General features: G+C 45.4%; 1 protein-coding gene across 1 annotated transcript in view; it reads left to right on the top strand.

Annotated features, from left to right (window-relative positions):
• cps1 (carbamoyl-phosphate synthase 1, mitochondrial) overlaps positions 1-20,931 on the top strand; it is a 183,387-nt gene that overhangs the window by 146,089 nt on the left and 16,367 nt on the right. The window contains exons 26-32 of the mRNA XM_060827706.1: positions 1,766-1,960; positions 3,695-3,762; positions 13,477-13,552; positions 14,735-14,812; positions 16,970-17,077; positions 19,257-19,346; positions 20,653-20,823. Of these exons, the coding sequence (XP_060683689.1) occupies positions 1,766-1,960; positions 3,695-3,762; positions 13,477-13,552; positions 14,735-14,812; positions 16,970-17,077; positions 19,257-19,346; positions 20,653-20,823 (786 nt within the window). The remainder of the gene's footprint in view (positions 1-1,765; positions 1,961-3,694; positions 3,763-13,476; positions 13,553-14,734; positions 14,813-16,969; positions 17,078-19,256; positions 19,347-20,652; positions 20,824-20,931) is intronic.

The following is a 20,931-nucleotide window of genomic DNA, read 5'->3' on the forward strand; positions in this document are numbered from 1 at the left end:
CAATGTACAGACCCAGAAAATAACACCGTCATCTTGCTCTACAAAACACTGCTCCAGGCTAATTTAATACTTCTGACATATGTTTTTAATATCTTGTTAACTAGATTCATAGTGAGACATATCAACAGGGTTCACTGTGAATCCAGTCAACCCATTCCTACATTGCTCAATGAGATGATTGGGTTCACATTAAATGTTTCAATGGGTTAACTGTGTTCAATAAGTTGACTGAGTTATAGCATGACGTTCATTGATTGTGTTTTCAATGAGATCTGTCAATAAGTTGACTGTGTTCACAGTGAGATAATCAGTAAAGTGTCCTCAGTAAAGGGTGGCATGGTGGCCCAGTGGTTAACACTGCTGCCTCACAGCACCTGGATTCAATTCCAGCCTTGGACGACTGTCTGTTGGTAATTGCACATCGTCTGCGTGGGTTTCCTCCAGGTACTCCGGTTTCCTCCCACAGTGTGCAGGCAAGGTGGATCGGCCATGCTAAATTGCCGCATAGTCTCCAAGGATATACAGGCTAGGTGGATTAGCCTGGGGAAAGCTGGGGTTACAAGGATAGGGTAAGGGGTTCGGTCTGAATGGGACCCTCTTCAGAGAGTAGTAGTGGACTCAATGGGCCAAATGGCCTGTTTCCACACTACAGGGATTCTGTGATTCTAATACTATCAAGCAGCACCAGCTTAGCAATGCCCTGTTTGGGTTCCACCAGGGCCACCCATCTCCTGACCTTGTTACATACTTGGTTTTAACATAGACAAAAGAGCTAAACTCCAGAGGTGAGGTGAGAGTGACAGCCCTTAACATCAAAGATGCATGCGACTTAGTGTGGCATCATGGAGCCCAGCAAAACTGGAATTAATGGGTATTGGGGGCAAACTTGCCAGTGATTGGCATCATATCTGGCACATAGGCACATAGATGGTCATGACTGTTGGAGGTCGGTCATGTCAGTTCCAGAACATCTCTGCAGGAGTTCCTCAGGCTGGTGACCTTGGCACAGCCATCTTCAGTTGTTTCATCAATGACCTTCCCTCCATCATAAAGTCAAAAGTGGGGATGTTCACCAATGATTGCACAATGTTCAGCACCATTTTGTGATTCCTTAGATACTGAAGTAGTCCATGTTCAAATACAACAAGATCTGGATAATGTTCAGGCTTAAATGCCAGGCAATGACCATCATCAATGAGAGACAATCTAACTACTGCCCCTTGACATTCAATGGTGTTATCATCACTGATTCCCGTTACAAGGGGTTGACTGGGTTAACAGCATGACATATCCATGAGTTGACTGTGTTTTCAGTTAAATGTATCATGAGTTGAATGGGTTCTCAGGGAGATGTATCAATGAGTTGAATGTGTTCACAGTGTGATGCTACATTTAAGTTGACTGCGTTTATCCATGAGTTGACGTATTTTCACAGAGACTTATCAATGTGTTGACTGAGTTCACAGTGAGATGTATCAATGAGTTGCCTAGTTTCGCAGTGAGATGTATCAGTGGCTTGACTGGGTTCATGTGGTTGTATCAATGAGTTGAGTGTGTTCACAGTGTGATGTTTCAAAGAGTGACTGGTTTAACAGCGTGACATATCCAAAAGTTGACCGTGTTTTCAGTGAGATATATCAGTGTGGTGATTGAGTTCACATTGATTTATCTCAATGAGTTGACTGTGTTCCCTGTGAATTGTATCAATGAGCTAACTGTGTTCTCTGAGACATTTGAGTAATTGGTCTATGACATTTTTTCTCAGAGCTGCAAAGGGTCCATTATTTCTGTTGGTGGACAGATTCCAAATAACCTGGCTGTTCCATTGTACAAGTATGGTGTGAACATTCTGGGCACAAATCCAATGCAGATTGACCGAGCTGAGGACCGAGCAGTCTTCTCAGGTGTGCTCGATGAGCTCCAGATATCCCAGGCTCCATGGACGGCGGTTAATTCTTTGGTGAGTATCCTCACTGTGTGTTTCCTTGAAGTCAATTTGTGGGCTCAGGATTAGTGAGGATCAGCAAGGAGTTTACATGAAGAGTTGTACCTGTGAAAGGATGAGCCAAATTGCTCAAGGTAATTTGCACTTCCAATGAAATTTGAAGAGCCAGTGCTTCCACTCTGTTTGATAACCTGATTTTTGTCATTTCTGTCATAATTTGGTTGGTGAATTAAATAGTAATGATCTGCTCTATAATTGGTACTGAATTGGGAGATGGTACTGGACAGGGTGATATTAGGCATGCAGACACACAAGATGGCCGCTGAGCCATAAGTTGGCCACTTGACACAAGATGGCTGCCCGGCCACAATATGGAGAGAGACAGCAGAGCAAATACAGACACTTCCTGGAGCCACCAGAATGCCAGCACAACGCACTCACAACCCAGTTGATCAGTTTAAGCTAGATGGGGGAGAGAATACACATGATTAGCATATATTGCCTGCCGAAGTAGAATTGCTAATTGTTTGATACAGAGTCGGTATAGAGTGCTAGTAGCCAGGGCTGCAGTAATTGTCCTTCTCGGGAAGAACAATTAGTGCCCATTGCTGCAGCAATGGACTTCTGTGCAGATGCTGAAACTGACGATGACTGCACTGAAATGGACAATGTCTGTGCTGGAACTGACAATGACTGCAATGTTTAGAATAAACTAACTATTTTACAAAGACAGTAACCTCATCACTGACCTAATATATTACAAAATGTATAAAAGTATCTTGACGTGCTGTGGGTGGAGAGAAGAACCGCAGCTGACCACGTGCTGCTGGTGTCTCTCCCTCCCCGGAGCTCCGGTATTTCCTTGTCCAATAAACTCTGTTGCTGCACCCGGACTCTGACTCCGAGGCTGGTGGTTTTTCCCACAACAGTACTCCGTATTAGCCACACTGGAGAGGCATAGTCACTCGGAGCTGAAAGGCATTGACCCAGTGTTACTGACAGGGCAGCAGTGGTAGAGGGGGAAGCAAGGTGTTAGCCTGACCTCCCAGGCCAGGCTTTGTTCAGAAACTGAACAACCAAAGTCCTAACTCTGCTGAAATTCCCACTTCTCAATCTACTGGATGAAGAGCAACTGAGAGAAAACACGGGGGGTCATTCACGCCTGTGATTACCCTTGTAGAGGAATAGCCTCTTGAAATTTTCTGACTGAAGACCCGGTTAATTGAGGAAGACACTCTGTGGGTGTGAGGATATGAGTACCAGCAGATGACAGTGCTCAGTGTTGTTCAGCACATTGAGGAGAGCCTTGGGGCACTGCTCAATTTGTTATTTTATTGGCATGATCTCTGGCCCATGTCCAGGATTTGCTGTTGCTCATCAGCCACCACAGCGTGACTCTTGGTCTTGTTGGACTAGTAAGTGCTTGAGATACTTATCAGAAGTTGAGCAGCCTCTCTTGAGTGGAGAGATCAATTGTTTCCAAATCTGACCTCTCCGTTCTGCAGGCTCCGCCACTGATGATCTCCCCTTTGTCCATAATACTGAGCATGTACTCGGTGCTATGTTACCATTGGGAAAAGACAGTTCCATGCCCTTGGGTAGATGCTAAAATAGAGCTGCAGCACTACTCGCAACGTATCGGTCTTGTGCTGTAAAGGCCTTGCTGTTGTTTCCCAGACCGTTCTTCATGAGGTGAATCGTTGTGAGCAGAGTCGCTCTTTCACTGACTGACTTCTCTCTTTGTGCCAGGATGATGCCCTCTCATTTGCGGAGACTGTCGGCTACCCCTGTTTGCTGAGACCATCTTACGTCCTGAGGTAAAGCCGTTACTTCGGGGTCTGGGCATACCCAGGATATCAGTGAGAAATAACAAGCTGATTTTATTTTTAAAAAAAGGCGAGGCATCCAATCTGTGCATACTTTCACATACAGAACTGAGTTTTGTGCAATTGTTTTCAAGTACTTTGCTGCCTATTTCAGTCTCCTCTGTAAGTGCTTACTTCCCTCACTCAGACAGCCATTCTTGTTGTCTGGTCTTAGATAGCGAGTGTTGAAATCCTTTTGAACTATGGAACTCTTTGACAGGAGCAGAGAATATAGCTCCCAGGAACTGGAGAAACTGCCTGAAGCCACTTATTGTCAGGTAATGTTCCAGCAGTCTCTGATAGGATCTGACCAGCTAGTTCAGGGTGATTTCATGTGGATTTGACTGTGGATGGATTGGAGCAAGTAGAAAGCAGCAGGTTGAGTGAACGTTTTTACTTGCGTTTTCCAAAGCTATCCCAGAAATGTTACTGCTGAATTATCTTCAAGTGTGCTAAGGTTCTTGAAGCCAGAGGCTGGTCAAATGTTCTTTTTTTTTTTCTGTGTATTCCTGCCAGAATCACAAGAATGGCCTGTGGTTGGTTGAAGGTGACATTGAATTCATGGTAGTGCTTAACTGAGTTATGGTGTATTTGAATCAATTGACCACCCTCTTCACCAGATTTCAACAAGAACTTAGCAATTCTCTTCATCAAAAAATGACAAGAAGCCGCCACTGGGCATCCTTGCAAAGCTCAGAAGCGTAAGGGTGGGTAAATCTCCTGGACCAGATGGACTACACACCACAGTTCTGAAGGCGATCATAGAACTCCTACAGTGTTGGACGCAGATCATTCAGCCCATTGGGTCCACACCGACCCTCTGAAGAGCATTCCTCCCTGACCCTATCCCTGGGATGTTGCATTCCCCATGGCCAGTCCACCTAATCTGAGGAGAGTGTAGAGGGATTGGTCGTGATCTTTCAGGAATCACTGGAGTCATGAAGTATCCTAGACGACTGGAAAATAGTCAATGTAATCCTCCTGTTTAAGAAGGAAAGGAGGCAGAAGACACAAAGTTATAGATGGGTTAGCCCGATTTCATTTGGTAAGGTTTTAGAGTCCATTATTAAGGATGAGATTGCCGAGTGTTTGGAAGTGCACAGTAAAACAGGGTGGAGTCAGCACAGGCTCGACCAGGGAAGGGCATGCCTGACCAATCTGTTAAAATTCTTTGAGGAAGTAACAAGCAAGTTAGACATAGGAGAGCCAGTGGACATGATCTATTGGGATTTCCAGAAGGCCTTTGACAAGGTGCCACACAGGAGGCTGCTAAGTAAGATAAAAGCCCATGGTGTTTGGGACAGATGGGGAAAGGATTGGCTGACTTGCAGAAGGGATCAAGGGATCTTTTTCAGAATGACGGTCAATAACTAGTGAAATTCTGCAGTTTTAGTGTTGGATCACAACTATTCACATTAACGATCTGGAACTGAGGGCATTGTTGCTACATTTGGAGATGTAGTTGTGTTGGTATGGACAGGTAGTGTTGAAGACGTGGGAGGCTGTAGAATGACTTGGACATGCTACAGGTGGGCATAGAAGTGGCAGGTAGAGCACAATGTGGCAAAATCAGAGGATGTACATTTTGGTAAGAAGAACATAGGAGTAGAGTATTTTCAAAATGGGGTAAGGCTTCTTGTATCTGAAGTGCAAAGGGACGTGGGAGTCAAAGGCCTGGATTCTCTTCAGGTTAACGTACGTGTTTAGTTGGTGGTTAGGAAGTAATGTAATGTTGACATTCATTTCAAGAGAGTTATAAGTCTCAAGCAGCGATGCTTTGCTGAGGCTGTACAAGGCTCTGATCAGACTGCATTTCGAATATTTTGAGGTTTTGGATTCTGTATTGAAGGAAAGATGTGTTGGCATGGGGTGGGGGGAGGGGGGAGGGGGGTTGCGTCCAGAAGTGGTTTACAAGAATGATCCTGGAGCAGAAGGCTTGTCATACAAGGAGCAGTTGAGAACTCTGGGTCTGAAACTTATAGGATACTGAGATGCCTGGATAGCATGGATGTAGAAATTTTCCACTCTTAGGAGAGACTAGAATCCAGGGTACAGCCTCAGGGCAAAGGGGCAACACTGTAGAACTGAGATTAAATTCCCTACAGTGTGGAAACAGGCCTTTCAGCCCAACAAGTCCACACTGACCCTCCGAAGTGTAATCAATCCAGACCCATTTCCCTCTGGCTAATACTATGGGCAGTTTAGCATGGCCAATTCACCTGACCTGCACATCTTTGGACTGTGGGTGGAAACCGCAGCACCCAGAGGAAACCCACGTAGACACAGGGAGAATGTGCAAACTCCACACGGACGTCACCCAAGGCTGGAATGGAACCTGGGACGGTGGTGGCTGTGAGGCAGCAGTGCTAACCACTGAGCCACCGTGCCACCCATAAGGTGAGGAGCAAATACTTCAGTTAGAGAGTGGATACTTTGTGGAACTCATTGCTGCAGTGGGCTGCGGAGGCCAAGTCATTGAGTGTGTTTAAAATGGAGATAGGTTCTCGGTCAGTCACAGGGTCAGATGTTATGGGGCGAAGGCAAATGAATGGGGTTGAGAAATATATCAGCCATGGTCAGATGGAAGATCAGTCTTGATGGGCTGACTGGCCTAATTCTGTTCTGTTATCTTGTGATCTTTTGGAGCAAAGAGTGGGATGAAGTGGCTTTGAAGAGATGACTGGTTAGTGACAAGTGATTATCTTGTTTGTAATTCGCTGAGCTTATGCTGTTGTTGAGTGTGGAAATGTCTGTATATTCGGCTTTTCATATAGCTTTTAATAGGATATGTGTATGGCTGTATTTGGTGATATTTGGCTGGCTTTAGGTTTGAAAATCTAGAAATATTAATTGTGAAACGTAGTAGTTAATAGTACTGATCATTATTTGAGCCATGCAAAGGCTTTTCCTACCTTTTATTCACAGTCTGAATGAATGTATCAGGAATTAGTTGGGGATCCACTGACATCTGTGAGAAGAACCAGGTTTAGTTTGTATCAAACAGTAAATATCCAATCTCTGACTTGTGAAATAGAGGGAAAATTGGAGTACAAGAGAAAGCTAGGTAGGAATATAGAGACAGAGGAAGAGTTTCTTTAGATATTTAAAGAGTCCAGTGTCAAGAGAAAGGAAGTCAACATGAGTGCTTATAGTGAGTGAGTCTGGGGAATTAGTGATGGCAACTGAACAGATACTTTGCACCAGTCTTCACTAGAGAGAATATAAGTAACATCCCAGAAATAGCTGTACATCAGGAAATGGAAGATCAGGAGGGACTCAAGCTGGAAGTGATATTGAGCAAATTGCTGGAGCTATAGCTGACAAGTTTGCTGATTTTGATGAATTTCATCCCTGGTTCCTAGTGGAATTGACTAGTTCAGGTAATTCATGTGTTGGTTTTATATTTTAAATTCTCTAGATTAAGAAAAGTAGCAAATGTAACTCTGTGGGACCTGTACAAGCTGGATAACAAAGAAACTTTACAGCCCAGGAACAGCCCTCCAACCTGAGCCGATCCAAATCCACTGTCTAAGCCTGTCGCCCAATTCCTAAGCATCTGTATCCCTCTGCTCCCCACCTACTCGTGTATCTGTCCAGGCGCACCTTAAATGAATCTGCTGTGCCTGCCCCTACTATCTCTGCTGGCAATATGTTCCAGGCACCAGAATAGATTACACCTCTGATAACCTTGGGGAGAATTGGGTGGGTGGCACGGTGGGTGGCACGGTGGCACAGTGGTTAGCACTGCTGCCTCACAGCGCCAGGGGCCTGGGTTCAATTCCCGCCTCAGGCGACTGACTGTGTGGAGTTTGCACGTTCTCCCCGTGTCTGCGTGGGTTTCCTCCGGGTGCTCCGGTTTCCTCCCACAGTCACAAAGATGTGCGGGTCAGGTGAATTGGCCATGCTAAATTGCCCGTAGTGTTAGGTAAGGGGTAAATGTAGGGGTATGGGTGGGTGGCGCTTTGGCGGGTCGGTGTGGACTTGTTGGGCCGAAGGGCCTGTTTCCACACTGTAAGTAATCTAATCTAATTACGAGAGCTGTTGGGCTAGTTTAACCTAACTTGTCGGGCGATGAAAACATGCCGGGTGATCCAAATTAGAAGGGAGTAAAGTTTTTGTAACAGAAATTTAAAAGATGCTTGGGAGAGCAGAAAGAAGCAAAACCTTGCTGAGCTTCAAAAGTTAGAATGATATTAAAAAGTCAAAGTTAAGGGCACTCTACCTGAGTGCAAACCCCAGCATTCACAACATGATCAATGATTTAAAAGCACAAATGGAGATAAACAAAATTACAGTTGCTGATATAGAGGCATGGCTGCATTGTTACCAGGGTGAAGGACTGATTATAGACAGATAGATACCCTACAGTGTGGAAACAGGCCCTTCGGCCCAACAAGTTCACACCGATCCTCTGAAGAGTATCCCACCCAGACCCATTTTCCTTTGATTAATGCACCTAAAACTATGGGCTATTTAGCATGGCCAATTCACCTGACTGTAAGAGGAAACCGGAGCACCCGGAGAAAACCCACGCAGACATGGGGAGAATGTGCAAACTCCACACAGACAGATGCCCAAGGTTGGAATTGAACCTGGGACCCTGGTGCTGTGAGGCAGCAGTGCTAACCACTGAGCCACCGTGCCGCCCCGTGATGTTTGGGAAGGGCAGGTAATTAAATGGCAGTGTAGGCTCAATGTCCTGCCATTGTTCCTTTGTTCCAATATTCCTACCTTCTTTATTCATGAAGGGTAGGGTAGTATTGGCCAGTTAGCTTAACATTTGCCATTGGGAAAATGTTAGATGGTGTTATTAAAGTTGTTGTATTAGGGCATTTAGAAAAGTGAAAAGTAATTGGACAGAGTCAGCACGGCCTTTTGAAAGGGAAATCATGTTTGATCAATTCCTGGGAGTTCTTTGAATAAGTAAAGTGTGCTGTGAACAATGGGGAACCAGAAGATGGACTGTATTTGGACTTCCAGAAGGCATTTAATAAGGTGCCACATCAAAGATTATTGCAGAAAATAAGAGCACGTAGTATAGGGACCAACATATTGGCACAGATAGAAGGGTAGCTGGCTAACAAAATAAAGTAGACAGGCAGGAGGCTGGAAGAACACAGCAAGCCAGACAGCATCAGGAGGTGGAGAAGTCGACATTCTGGGTGTAACCCTTCTTTAGGACTGGGGTGGGTGGGTGCGGGAGGTGCTGCAGATGAAAGGAGAGGTTGGGCAGGGTGGTGAGGTGGGGATAGGTGAAGACAGGTAGAGCGTACAGTCTGGTTGGTCAGTGGGAGGAATTAGTCCAGTTGGTGGCAGGGAGCAGTGGCAGTGAGGGGGACGGTCTGGGAAGGGAGTCGGGGGATGGGGAAGGAAGGTTTTAAAATTGGAGAACTCCGGTGTTGAGTCCTTCGGGCTGTAGGGTGCCCAGACGGAAGATGAGGTGCTGTTCCTCCAATAGGTGCTGTGGTTTGTTTCAGCAATGAAGGAGGCCAAGGATAGTCATGTTGGAAAGGAAGTGATTGCGGGAATTAAAATGGGCGGTGACTGGGAGGTCTTCCCTGTGCAGAGAAGACCACATCGGGAGCACCCAGTGCGGTAAACTAGGTTGAAAGAGAGACAGGTGAACCTCTGTCTCACCTGGAAGGACTGTTTGGGGCTCTGGTTAGAGATGGGGGGTGTGGTGTATTGGCAGGTTTTACATTGTTTTCTGGTTGCAGGGGAAGGGGAAGTGATCTTCTTATAGTGGGCAGACCGAACGTAAGCTTAGGGAACAGTTCACCAAGCATTACAACTGGGTCTGCAGTGGTCCACTGGAACTCCCAGTCAGGGCCCAGTTCATTTCCCCCCAACTACTCCCTTTCTGTCATGACCATCCTTGGCCTCCTCCATTGCTAAAACAAATCACGGCACCCGTTGGAGGAACAACACCACATCTTCCGCCTGGGCACCCTGAAGGCCAGAGGTCTCAACATTTGAGTTCTCCAATTTCCAATAACCTTCCTCCCCATCCCCCGATTCTCTTCCCAGCCCCTCCCTCTCCCACTGCTCCTTGCCACCAACTGGATTCATTTCTCCCATTTACCAATCAGGTCGTACCCTCTGTCTTCCCCTATCCCCACTTCACCACCCTGCCCCTGCCTCCCCCTTTATCTGCAACACACACACACACACACAGTCCTGAAGAAGGATTACACCTGAAACATTGACTTCTCCACCTCCTGATGCAGCCTGGCTTGCTGAGTTCTTCCAGCCTCCTGCCTGTCTACGTTGCATTCCAGCTTCTGATGTTTCTTGTCTCCAACAAAACAAAGGAGACAGACAGTTGTGAAACTTGAAAGGGTTCAGAAAAGTTTTACAAGGATGTTGGAGGATTTGAGCTATAGGGAGAAGCTTAACAGGCTGGGGCTGTTTTCCCTGGAACGTCGGAGGCTGGGGGTTGACCTTATAGAGGTTTACAAAATCATGAAGAGCATGGATAGGATAAATAGACAAAGTCTTTTCCGTGGGGTCGGGGAGTCCAGAACTAGAGGGCATGGGTTTAGGGTGAGAGGGGAAAGATATAAAAGAGACCTAAGGGGCAACTTTTTCACGCAGAGGGTGGTACGGGCATGGAATGAGCTGCCAGAGGATGTGGTGGAGGCTGATACAATTGCAACATTTAAAAGGCATCTGGACAGGTATATGAATAGGAAGGGTTTGGAGGGATATGGGTCGGATGCTGGCAGGTGGGACAAGATTGGGTTGGGATATCTGGCATGGACGGTTTGGACCAAAGGGTCTGTTTCTGTGCTGTACGTCTCTATGCTCTAAATTAGTCATTTTTATGGTTCGTAAGTCATGGGGCCTCAAGATTTTCCAATTGTCATATACAAAGCAGGAATAGGGAGGATTACAGTTATGATGGCTTGTCCCTTCCTCAGTCCAACACAGTGACTTATTGTTTGGTTTATGCCTTTCCCTTTTCACTCTGTCCCTTGCTGAACTAGGGCCAAGGGTGTGTTTCCCAAGCCCCGGTTTCTGGATTCCAACTTTTGAAAGAAACACACAGTAAAAACATGTAAGATGAAAACAAAGTCAGGATTTGTTACTGAGACATTTAAAATGTGAGCAAAGTACTTCACTACGCTAACCACATACACAAAACACACACAGGAAATTAAGGCAGGCAGGACAGGGGAACTGTTACAAATGACTGATTTTGGCAAGTCCAGCAGTATTGATAAAATAAAAACTTACCCCAGGTGAGTCACAAACTCCCAGAGGTCAATGTCCAATAATCATTTTCTCATCGAGATGGGCCTAGTTGTTTTCTTTCTTGCAGGCGACCTGTCTCCAACTTGGAGACAGAGATGGAGCCTCTGAGACAGAGAGTGACCTCAATCATGAGTCCTCCTTCCCTCTGGAGGTTAAACAGCAACTGATGTAAAATCCCAGCATGTTTAAACAATTCCGTTGTGTGACAAAGACATGCATTTCTGGTACAGATGGTCTATAATCGGAATGTCTTTCAACTAACAGTGTGGTCTTGCCTCCCCCCACCATCGGGAATTCCATAGTGACGTACAGAGGTTAAAGTATAAACAGCCATTTTAACATTGGCTAATTTTGAGGTGTCCCTTTGTCCGGAGCTAGCTGGACTGTCTCTACAAAGTAAGGAATTCAGATGATTCTGGAAAATGTGATCATGTGATCAGTGGCCATTTTACGAGTTGGGTAATGTTGCCCACTTTTAAACAGTATGCAGTTTAAATATGAACATATTATGCGAAAAGTACAGTTGACTTTGGGATTTCTATTCATGCCCTCCGGCATTATTTAAATAAATAACTTGGATGAAGGAACCAAAGATATGATTACTTAATTTGTTGATTAGACAAAATTAGGCAGGATTGTGAAGAGGACCCAAGGAAGCTACACCGGTTAAGTAAATGAGCAAAAATGTAGCGAATGGATTATGATATGGGAAATGTAAAATTGGCATTTTGGCAGAAGGATTAAAAAAAAGGATGTTATTTAAAGACTCTAGTTTGGGGCACAAACAGACATTTCTGTGGCTATCAGCGAGACATCAGGATGTGGCGTATTGCCTCCTTTGTCAGGTTCAAGGATGCTTTGGAGAGGATGCAGAGTATTTTGTAAAGAGAGAGCAAGCAGCAAGGGGTCATTGTACCAATGGCACAGGTTGGGAAAGGGATGAGAATGTAGGAAACTAGGCATCAGGTTATGCTGAGGCTAGTACAATAGCTAAGGGGAGCAGGTCAAAGGGCAAAATTAGGAATATGGGACTAGGATATCATTACAGAAACATAGGTCGGGGATAGACAGGACTGGCAGCTTAATGTTCCAGGATATAGATGATATAGGAAGGACAGAAATGGAGGCAAGAGAGGAATGGGAGTAGTGTTTTTGCTCAGGGATAACATTATGGAGGGAGGATATTTCTGGGAGACAGTTCAGTGAAATTATATGGATGGAACAGAGAAATAAGAAAGGGAATAAGTTAGTGGGACGTTGAGAAACAAATACGTAAGGAGAGGTCAGTTACCTCGGAATACCAAGGTAATAATGGTTGGGGATTTTGGGCCTGTCATTGTATTAAGGGTTTGGATAGGGAGGAATTTAAGTTGATACAAAAAAATTTTGTTTCAATATGTGGATATACATACTAGAGAAAGGAGCAACAGTTGACTTGTTGGAAAATAAGCTGAAAATGTGTTGCTGGAAGAGCGCAGCAGGTCAGTCAGCATCCAAGGAACAGGAGATTCGACGTTTCGGGCATAAGCCCTTCTTCAGGAATGGGGAAAGTGTGTCCAGCAGGCTAAGATAACGCCCATCCCCCAAGTCCCTCCTCCCTACCTTTTATCTTAGCCTGCTGGACACACTTTCCCCATTCCTGAAGAAGGGCTTATGCCCGAAACGTCGAATCTCCTGTTCCTTGGATGCTGACTGACCTGCTGCACTTTTCCAGCAACACATTTTCAGCTCTGATCTCCAGCATCTGCAGACCTCAATTTCTCCTTGAGCACTTGAAACGTCAACATTTGAGACTATCAGTCTGCTGTGGGAATGTGCAGACATGATGGGCTGCAGGGCTTCTTCTGCACTGTATGTTTTTGATTCCAAAGTGATGGTGATCTGTCTTGTTGAACTGTTGCAGACTGTGCTGTAGGTAGACCTGCAATGCCCTTAGGGAGCGAATTCCAGGATTTTGACCCAGTAGCAGTGGAATGGTAACATGTTCCCTAATCCGGATGGTGAGTGGTTTAGAGGGCCATTTGCAGCTGATGATGATCCCATGTATCTGCTGCCCTTGGCTGTGTAGATGCTGAAGGTCATGGGTATGTAGGCGCTGTCTAAGGATTTTAGGTGAATTTCTGCAGTGTATCTTGTAGATATTGCTATTGAGCATCAATGGTAGAGGGAATGGATGCTTCTGGATGTGAGGCTGAGCGAGTAGGTTGCCTTGTTCTGTGTAGTGTAAACCTTCCTGAGTTATTGGAACTAAGCTGGTTGTATGGGTATGTGTATGTATCTGTGTTCATGTGCATGTGTGTGGTGCTGAACTTGTATGTGGGTGAGGGTGGGGGTTTCTGGGTAGTCAGGTGAATACTGTTTGGTAGCTAGACACTGCTGAAAAGTCACGACCTTTTGTTTGGTCTCCCTCAGTGGTTCAGCGATGAATGTGGCTCATGATGCGACAGAGATGAAGAAATTCCTTGCTGAGGCAGCTCGTGTCTCTCAGGTACGTTCATTCCCTGCTGCCTGACTGGGCTTGTTCTGCTGCTGGTACAGTTTGTTGAGGGCCCATCGATTCATGAGTAATTTCTCATCTTGTTCAGTTTGGATGTACTGCAGTGGTAAGCACCTATTTGAAATGCAAAATATTTTTTATCAACTTTACTTACTTAGGAAAACTGATCTACTGTTGCAAGTGATCTATGCAGGTAGAGAGTGGCTGCTGGTACAAACATCAATGATGCCTTAAACTTTCATTTAAATAGTGAGAAATCTACAGAGGCATGTGGAAGCCCTTCCACAAGATTAACAAGAAAGTAACTTGCAGGTGCAGTCAGGAACTGGGAAGTTAAAGAGCATGAGGTTGTAGTACAAGAGTCAGAGAGTCTTGTAATTGTGTAGTCCTGTAGTAGGACTGCATTTGGAATACTGTGTGCTGTTTTTGTCTCTATTTCTGATGGGAGCAAGGTTGCAGTGAAACCCATTGTCTGGGAGTGCATGTATTGTCCAACAACAAGAGCTTTGAGTCTAGCTGTCTAGAGTTCAGAAAAATGAGAGGTGATCTCATTGAAATGTAGGAAATGCTTTGGGTCTTGAGCAGGTAGCTAGTAATAGTTGCTTTCCCTGGCCGGAGACTCATCCCAGAGGACTGTTTTGTCCCTTTGTGAGTGCTGCTGGAGCTACACCCATCCAGGCAAGTGGGGAGTATTCCATCTAACTCCTGACCTGTGCTTTGTACATCATGGATGGGCTTTGAGAAGTCAGGTGGTGGATTACTTGCTGCAAGATTTCTAGCCTCTGTCGTAGTTTAAGTGCGAGTCCATTTGATTTTTCTGGTCAATGGTAACCTCTAGAATATTTCTAATGGGGGAATTCAGTGCTGACAACGCCATTGAATATCAATGGGAGTTGGTTCGATTGTTTCTTGTTTGAGATGGTCATTATCCAGTGTTTGTGTGGCACAAATATTACTTGCCACATGTCAACTCAAGCCTGGGTATGGTCTAGATATTGCTATATTTGCACATGATTTACTGAGTTATGAAGAGTGCTGAACATTGTGTAGTCATCAGCAACCATCCTAATCAATGCAGTAAAGAGCCAGTCTTGATGACAAACACACATGTTTGGAATCCCTGAAGTAGACGTGACTGTCCTGACACTGAACCACATCTTTTATTGGCTGCAGGAACATCCAGTTGTCCTCACCAAGTTTGTTGAAGGAGCACGCGAGGTTGAGGTTGATGCAGTCTCCAAGGAGGGCAAGGTAAGATGAAAGCTTAATGAGCCAAGCTTCAGTTTGTGTTCCAGAGTCAATGTGTTAATCACATGTAGCTGTCTGAGCTGCCTCTGTCATGTCCTAACTGGTACAGGCACCTGTTCATGTCTGCACTGGCTGCAAAACCAGACACTAAAGTGAGCAGATACCATTACTACATTGTGGCCTATTGTTCTAAAACCGGTCCTACCAAGGATCCACAGACATGGTGGTGTAATCCTCTGGAGGCTCCCACTGTGATGACCACACTACCCAGGGTGAGAAATCAAATGCCAGGACTCTGGGCACAACAGAGAACAGGCATTCCGCAGCCTCAGCAGGCCTGCTGGAAAACAGAGTTTGCTGAGGCAGCTCAAGGCAAAATAACGGTGTCTCATAATGGGGAGGTGCCATCACCGGCCTACACTGAATACCTCAGTAAGAGTATTGGGGTGAAGGAGATCCCGTTTGCAGGTTTATTTACTGATCAGGCCAATTGACTGCAACAGGACATTGATAGGCTAGCAAAATAGGCTGCTGGGTACGGCTTGAACCAGAGACATGTGAAGTGGTGCATTATGGCAGGAAGGAGGAGACATGATTGAGAGTGAATGGCACAGTGCCAGAAAGTGTGCAGGAGGGACTGGAGTACATGTGCATCAATCTTTAAAGGTGAAGGACATATTGAGAGAGTGATTAGTAAATGATATGGGATCTTGGACTTTATTAGTAGGAGTATTGAGTACAAAAACTGCAAAGTATAGTCTACCCTTTATAGATCTCTTGATAGATCACAACTAAAATTTTGCTTCTATTTCTGGTCACCACACTTCAGGGAGAATGTGAGGGTCATAGAGTGCAGAGGGGATTTACTAGATTGGCTCTCTGGATGAGGGAACTTAGCTACAATGTTTGGTGGATGAACTGGTGGTGTTCTGTTGGGGTTGAAGTCAAGTTAATAGATATGTATGGTTATGACTGATTGATTTGGTTTGGTAGATGAAGGAAAGCAGTTCCCATTAACTGATAGTACAAGGAATAGAGGCTGCAGATTCAGGGCTTTGGACAGAGGGGGATGTGGGGAAGAGTGTTTGTTGTTCAGAGTGTGGGGGTATATGTGGGTAGGTAGGTGAAGTCAAAGGGAGGGGGGAAAAGTGGAAATGGTGGTGGTGTTTGGTTGGAAACAGAGTATTGGTGATTCCAAAGGGGAACGTGGTTGTTGTTTGAGGCAAATAAGCAAGTGAGGGAGCTTGAGGACAGTTGAGAGGCATTTGAGGGGTATTCGAGGGGGGTATTGAGGGGCGCTTGAGGGAGATCTTGTGCAGTTGTCAGTTTGACCAGATTGCTGCACAGTGATTTGTCCTGAGTTCTTCAGCTCCCAGCAGGGAGCCTGCGATTCTGCCAGAGATTTGGAGATCCCCAAGGTGTTAAAAGGAGGTTGTGGCTGCCCCCTAAGCATGTAGGAGAAAGTGAGGACTGCAGATGCTGGAGATCAGAGCTGAAAATGTGTTGCTGGAAAAGCGCAGCAGGTCAGGCAGCATCCTGAAGAAGGGCTTATGCCCGAAACGTCGAATCTCCTGTTCCTTGGATGCTGCCTGACCTGCTGCGCTTTTCCAGCAACACATTTTCACCCCTAAGCAGGTAGTCCAACTGCCACTGAACACTATTTTGTTGACAAATCGATATCCCGGCCACACTTTTTAACCATCGATCCAAGATTACCAAGACCAATACGATAGCTGCTCATTATCACGTTGTTATTTGTGGGCACTTTCTGTGCACAGATTGAATTTCCTGCATCATGGCAAAGACGGCACTTGATAAATAATTTTGAAAATATTCCATTGTGTGTAAAACATTTGGGGTTGTGAAAGGTGCTCTATAAATGTGAGTCATTGTGTTTATTCCTTATGTGCAATGTTTTGTGAGACCACATGTTCTGGAATGTGTCGTTCCATCGGTTCCATTCCTTGTCCAAAGACCTGCATTCCTTGCACACCTTTTCCCAGCCTGGATCTTCCACATTTTGGGTGAGGGTTTTGCTGTCACCGGAAGTAATCTTCTTGTCAAATTGATGGAAACTTTTGCGCAAGCTGTAGGTTCCAGAGCAGCTGCAGTTGTTGGTGGCTGACCATTGCTGGCTAATATTTGTGCCTTCCTTGCCAGGTCCTAGCTCACGCCATCACTGAGCACGTGGAAGATGCAGGTGTCCATTCAGGAGATGCCACCCTAATCCTGCCAACGCAGACCATCAGCCAAGGAGCCTTGGAGAAGGTAAGGTGCAGCCTATGTGTCACTGACTTGCACAGCACAGACAAACGTACCCATAGTACCTGTACTAGCTCTGTGATAAGAGTCACACAGCATGGAAACAGGCCCTTCAGCCCAATTCATCCATGCTGACCAGATTTCCTAAACTGAATTAGACCTGTTTGCCTGCATTTGGCCCATACCTTTCAAACCTTTCCTATACATGCAGTTGTTCAAATAACTTTTATATGTTGTAACTGTACTCCCCTTTATCACTGCCTCTGGCAGCTTGTTCCATATATGCCCCACTCTTGATGTGAAAGTGTGGCAGTAAGGTCTCTTTTAAATCTTTCCCCTCTCATCTTCAACCCATGACCTTTAGTTTTGGACTCCCCTTTTCTGGGGAAAAGACCTTGGCTATTCACCTTATCCATGCCTGTCGTGATTTTATAAAACTCTTTAAGGCCACCCCTTAGTCTCCCATGCACAGGGGAAAAAAGTACAGCCAGTTCTGCATCTCCTCATAACCCAACCTCTCCAGTCTTGGTAATATGCTTATAAATCATTTTTGCTCCTTTTTCAGTTTAATACTATTCCTTCCTCTAGCAGGTTGAGCAGATTGTATACTGTACTCCAAATGTGGGTTCACCGTGTACACCCATAACAGGAAGTTCCAACTACTGTACTCCGTGCACTGACTGATGAAGGCAAGTGTGCCAAATGCTGCCTTCACCCTGTCGATCTGCGAAGCCACTTTCAAGGACAAGCATCTGTGGTCTAGAGTGATAGAACTAGTCTCACTGCCCAGTTCACTTCCCCACAGCCCTATAAATTCCTCTATTATTTTAAGGGTTTATCTGCACCCATTTTGAGGGATAGTATTGGATGATCCCCTCATTTTTTGCATCTTCACAATGCAGCCATCAGATTTCTTCAATCTCGCTTCTTTGCTGATTAGACATAGAGTCACACAGCACAGTAACAGGCCCTTTGGCCCATCAAGTCTATGCCAACAACAAACACTAAACTGTATACATTCCATTTACCTGCACTTGGTCCACAGCTTACTGTACCAACCTCCACTACCCTCTGGGTGAAAAAATTATTTCTCCGTTCTCCAGTAGATCACTTTGCTCCTCATCTAAAGCATAGACTTATCTCTCCTCGTAACTGAGACTGCTCAACCCAGGCCACATCCTGGTGAATCTCGTCTGTATCCCCTCTAGTGCAACCACACCTTCTGATCATATGGTGACCGGAATTGCACGGCCTTATTAATGTTTTATAAAGTTGTAACAAGACTTCCTTTCTTACCGTCTGCCTGCTTGTGCTGACACCTTCAGAGATCTATACACCAGATCCCTTTATTACTCAGTACTTTCCTAGTATCCTACCACTCACTGTGTATATCCATCCCTTATTAGACTTCTCAAAATGGTTTGATTAGATTCCCTACAGTGTGGAAACAGGCCCTTCGGCCCAGCAAGTCCACACCGACCCTCCGAAGAGGTAACCCCACCCAAGACCCATTCCCCTACCCTATATTTACCCTGACTAATGTACCTAACACTATAGGCAATTTAGCATGGCCAATTCACCTACTCTGCACATCTTTGGATTATGGGGGGAAACCGGAGCATCCTGAGGAAACCCACGCAGACACAGAGAGAACGTGCAAACTCCACACAGACATTACAGTCACCCAAGGCTGGAATTGAACCTGGATCCCTGGCGCTGTGTGGCAGCAGTGCTAACCACTGAGCCACCGTGCCACCCCCCAAAATGCATTTTCTTATACTTTAATTTTTAATTGAATTTTGGATTAAATGCCATTTGCCAATGCTCTGTCTAATTTATAGCTGACATGTTTCAGACCAGCCTTCCATCAAATGCCTTAATGAAGTCCATGTAAACCACATCAACTGCGCTACTCTCATCAATATAATCGGTCAACCTTTCAAAAGACTCAATTAAATTAGTCAGACAGGATCTCCCACTTGCTGACTGTCCCTGATCAATCCCTGCTTTTCCATGCTGAGTTAGCATGGAGGGTCTGAAGAACCATGTGGGGTGGATGGGGGGGTGAAGGCAAGAGACTGGATTAACGCTGGAGTCACAAAGAACACAGGAGGTGGAACTACTACAACCAGTATGAATCAGCAGACTATTTAACTGTAACCTTTTCATTCTTTCTGCTTTTTAGGTGAAGATTGCAACCAGAAAGATCTCCAGGGCGTTTGAGATTTCTGGACCATTTAATGTACAGTTTCTTGTGAAGGGGAATGATGTGATGGTAAGCCGCCTGACGAATCAGGTTTTTGGGGTTTTACGGGAATGGTAAACCTCAGGAAGACTCTGTTACTTTCCTCTGTTCCTCCTGCGTTCGTTTGCTGGGTGTTTGTTTGAATGGGCTCTCCAGCCTGTTATCTTCTACTTGTCGTCATTTGGGTACATCATGTCTTAGATCTTGCAGTAAGTGACACATTGGCACCAGCCCAAAGCTTTCAACATGCCAACAGCTGGGAGCTGAACCACCAACAGATAGGGCAGCCACTTCAGAGGAAGTGCAGGTGAAGCGAGGTAAGGAGAGGCTATGTCCCCACTTGCACTGGTTTATGCCTTCCATTGAATGTGGGTGACAGCGATCACTGTGTGGGTATGGATGAATGGAGGTGGAAGGGTGCGAGTGAATATTCATTCACATCAAATATACAGTGCTTTCAGTTTGTGAAAGAAACTGAATTCAGAGTCTTGGTGCTGGCTTCTTAATTTGGGTATTAATTCAATAAAGCTGATTCTTTTGGTTTATGTTCTGTAGGGATTGTAACAGCAGCAGGAGTATGGATGAGCTCACGTTTGTGGAGAGTTTTGGATAGAACATGGCCTTCTCAGCACCTGGACTTAAAGAGAAACAAAGTCAGGGACAAGTTCAATGGATTTAGATTTGATAAATTCTCACAGATGCGTGGTATTTATCCAGGAAACCGGAGGGAGATTTGAGATGAGATTTCTAGGATAGCATGATGAACTCAGAGCTGATAACTGCAGGTGGTGCTGTTCCCATGTATCTGCTGCCCTCGCCCTTCTGGATAGAAGGGGTCGTGGGTTTAAAAGGTGCTGTCGAAGGATCTTTGGTGAATTTCAACAGTGCATCTTATTGATTTTTGGTGGTGGAGGGAAGGGAGTGAATTTAGTGCCTATCACGCAGCCTGCTTTGTCTTGGATGGTTTCAAGGTCTTTGAGTGTTTAGGAGCTGCACCTATTCAGCCAAGGTGGGTATATACCATCATGCGCCTGACCTGTGCCTTGGAGATGATCTTTGGAGAGTCAGGTGGTGAATTATTCACTGCAGGGTTCCCCAGTGGAGAAAAGTATTCGGCTTATCTTTATTCCTTCTGAGAATCACAGAGCTGCCTGTGTCACGCTGTTAGTCGCAATCCTTAATGAACTCTTGCTTTTTGTCTTCACTGTTCTCACTGGAGATCAACTGGAAGTGGTGTTCACCTGCAGCTATCCTTGCAAGATTGCTAACTGCATGAATGAATGCATGAACAAGCCCTGAATGCTTTCATCCTAGCTGTATCTCTCTTGGTGACCAGGTGATTGAGTGTAACCTCAGGGCATCCAGGTCCTGCCCCTTTGTCTCAAAGACCATTGGAGTTGACCTCATCAACGTGGCAACGCGGGTGATGATTGGCGAGAGTATGGATGAGACGTCCCTGCCGTCATTGGAAAATCCCAAGATACCAACCGAGTATGTGGGCATCAAGGTATGGCAAGCAACCCAAGCTGGGGGGGGGGTGGGCATTGAGCGTAATGATTCTCGCCCATTCTCTCAGCCTCCAGTAGAGAATCTCTCCCTAAGACACTCAGTTGAG

Source organism: Hemiscyllium ocellatum, chromosome 7 (genome assembly GCF_020745735.1).
Source record: "Hemiscyllium ocellatum isolate sHemOce1 chromosome 7, sHemOce1.pat.X.cur, whole genome shotgun sequence".
NCBI lineage: Eukaryota > Metazoa > Chordata > Chondrichthyes > Orectolobiformes > Hemiscylliidae > Hemiscyllium > Hemiscyllium ocellatum.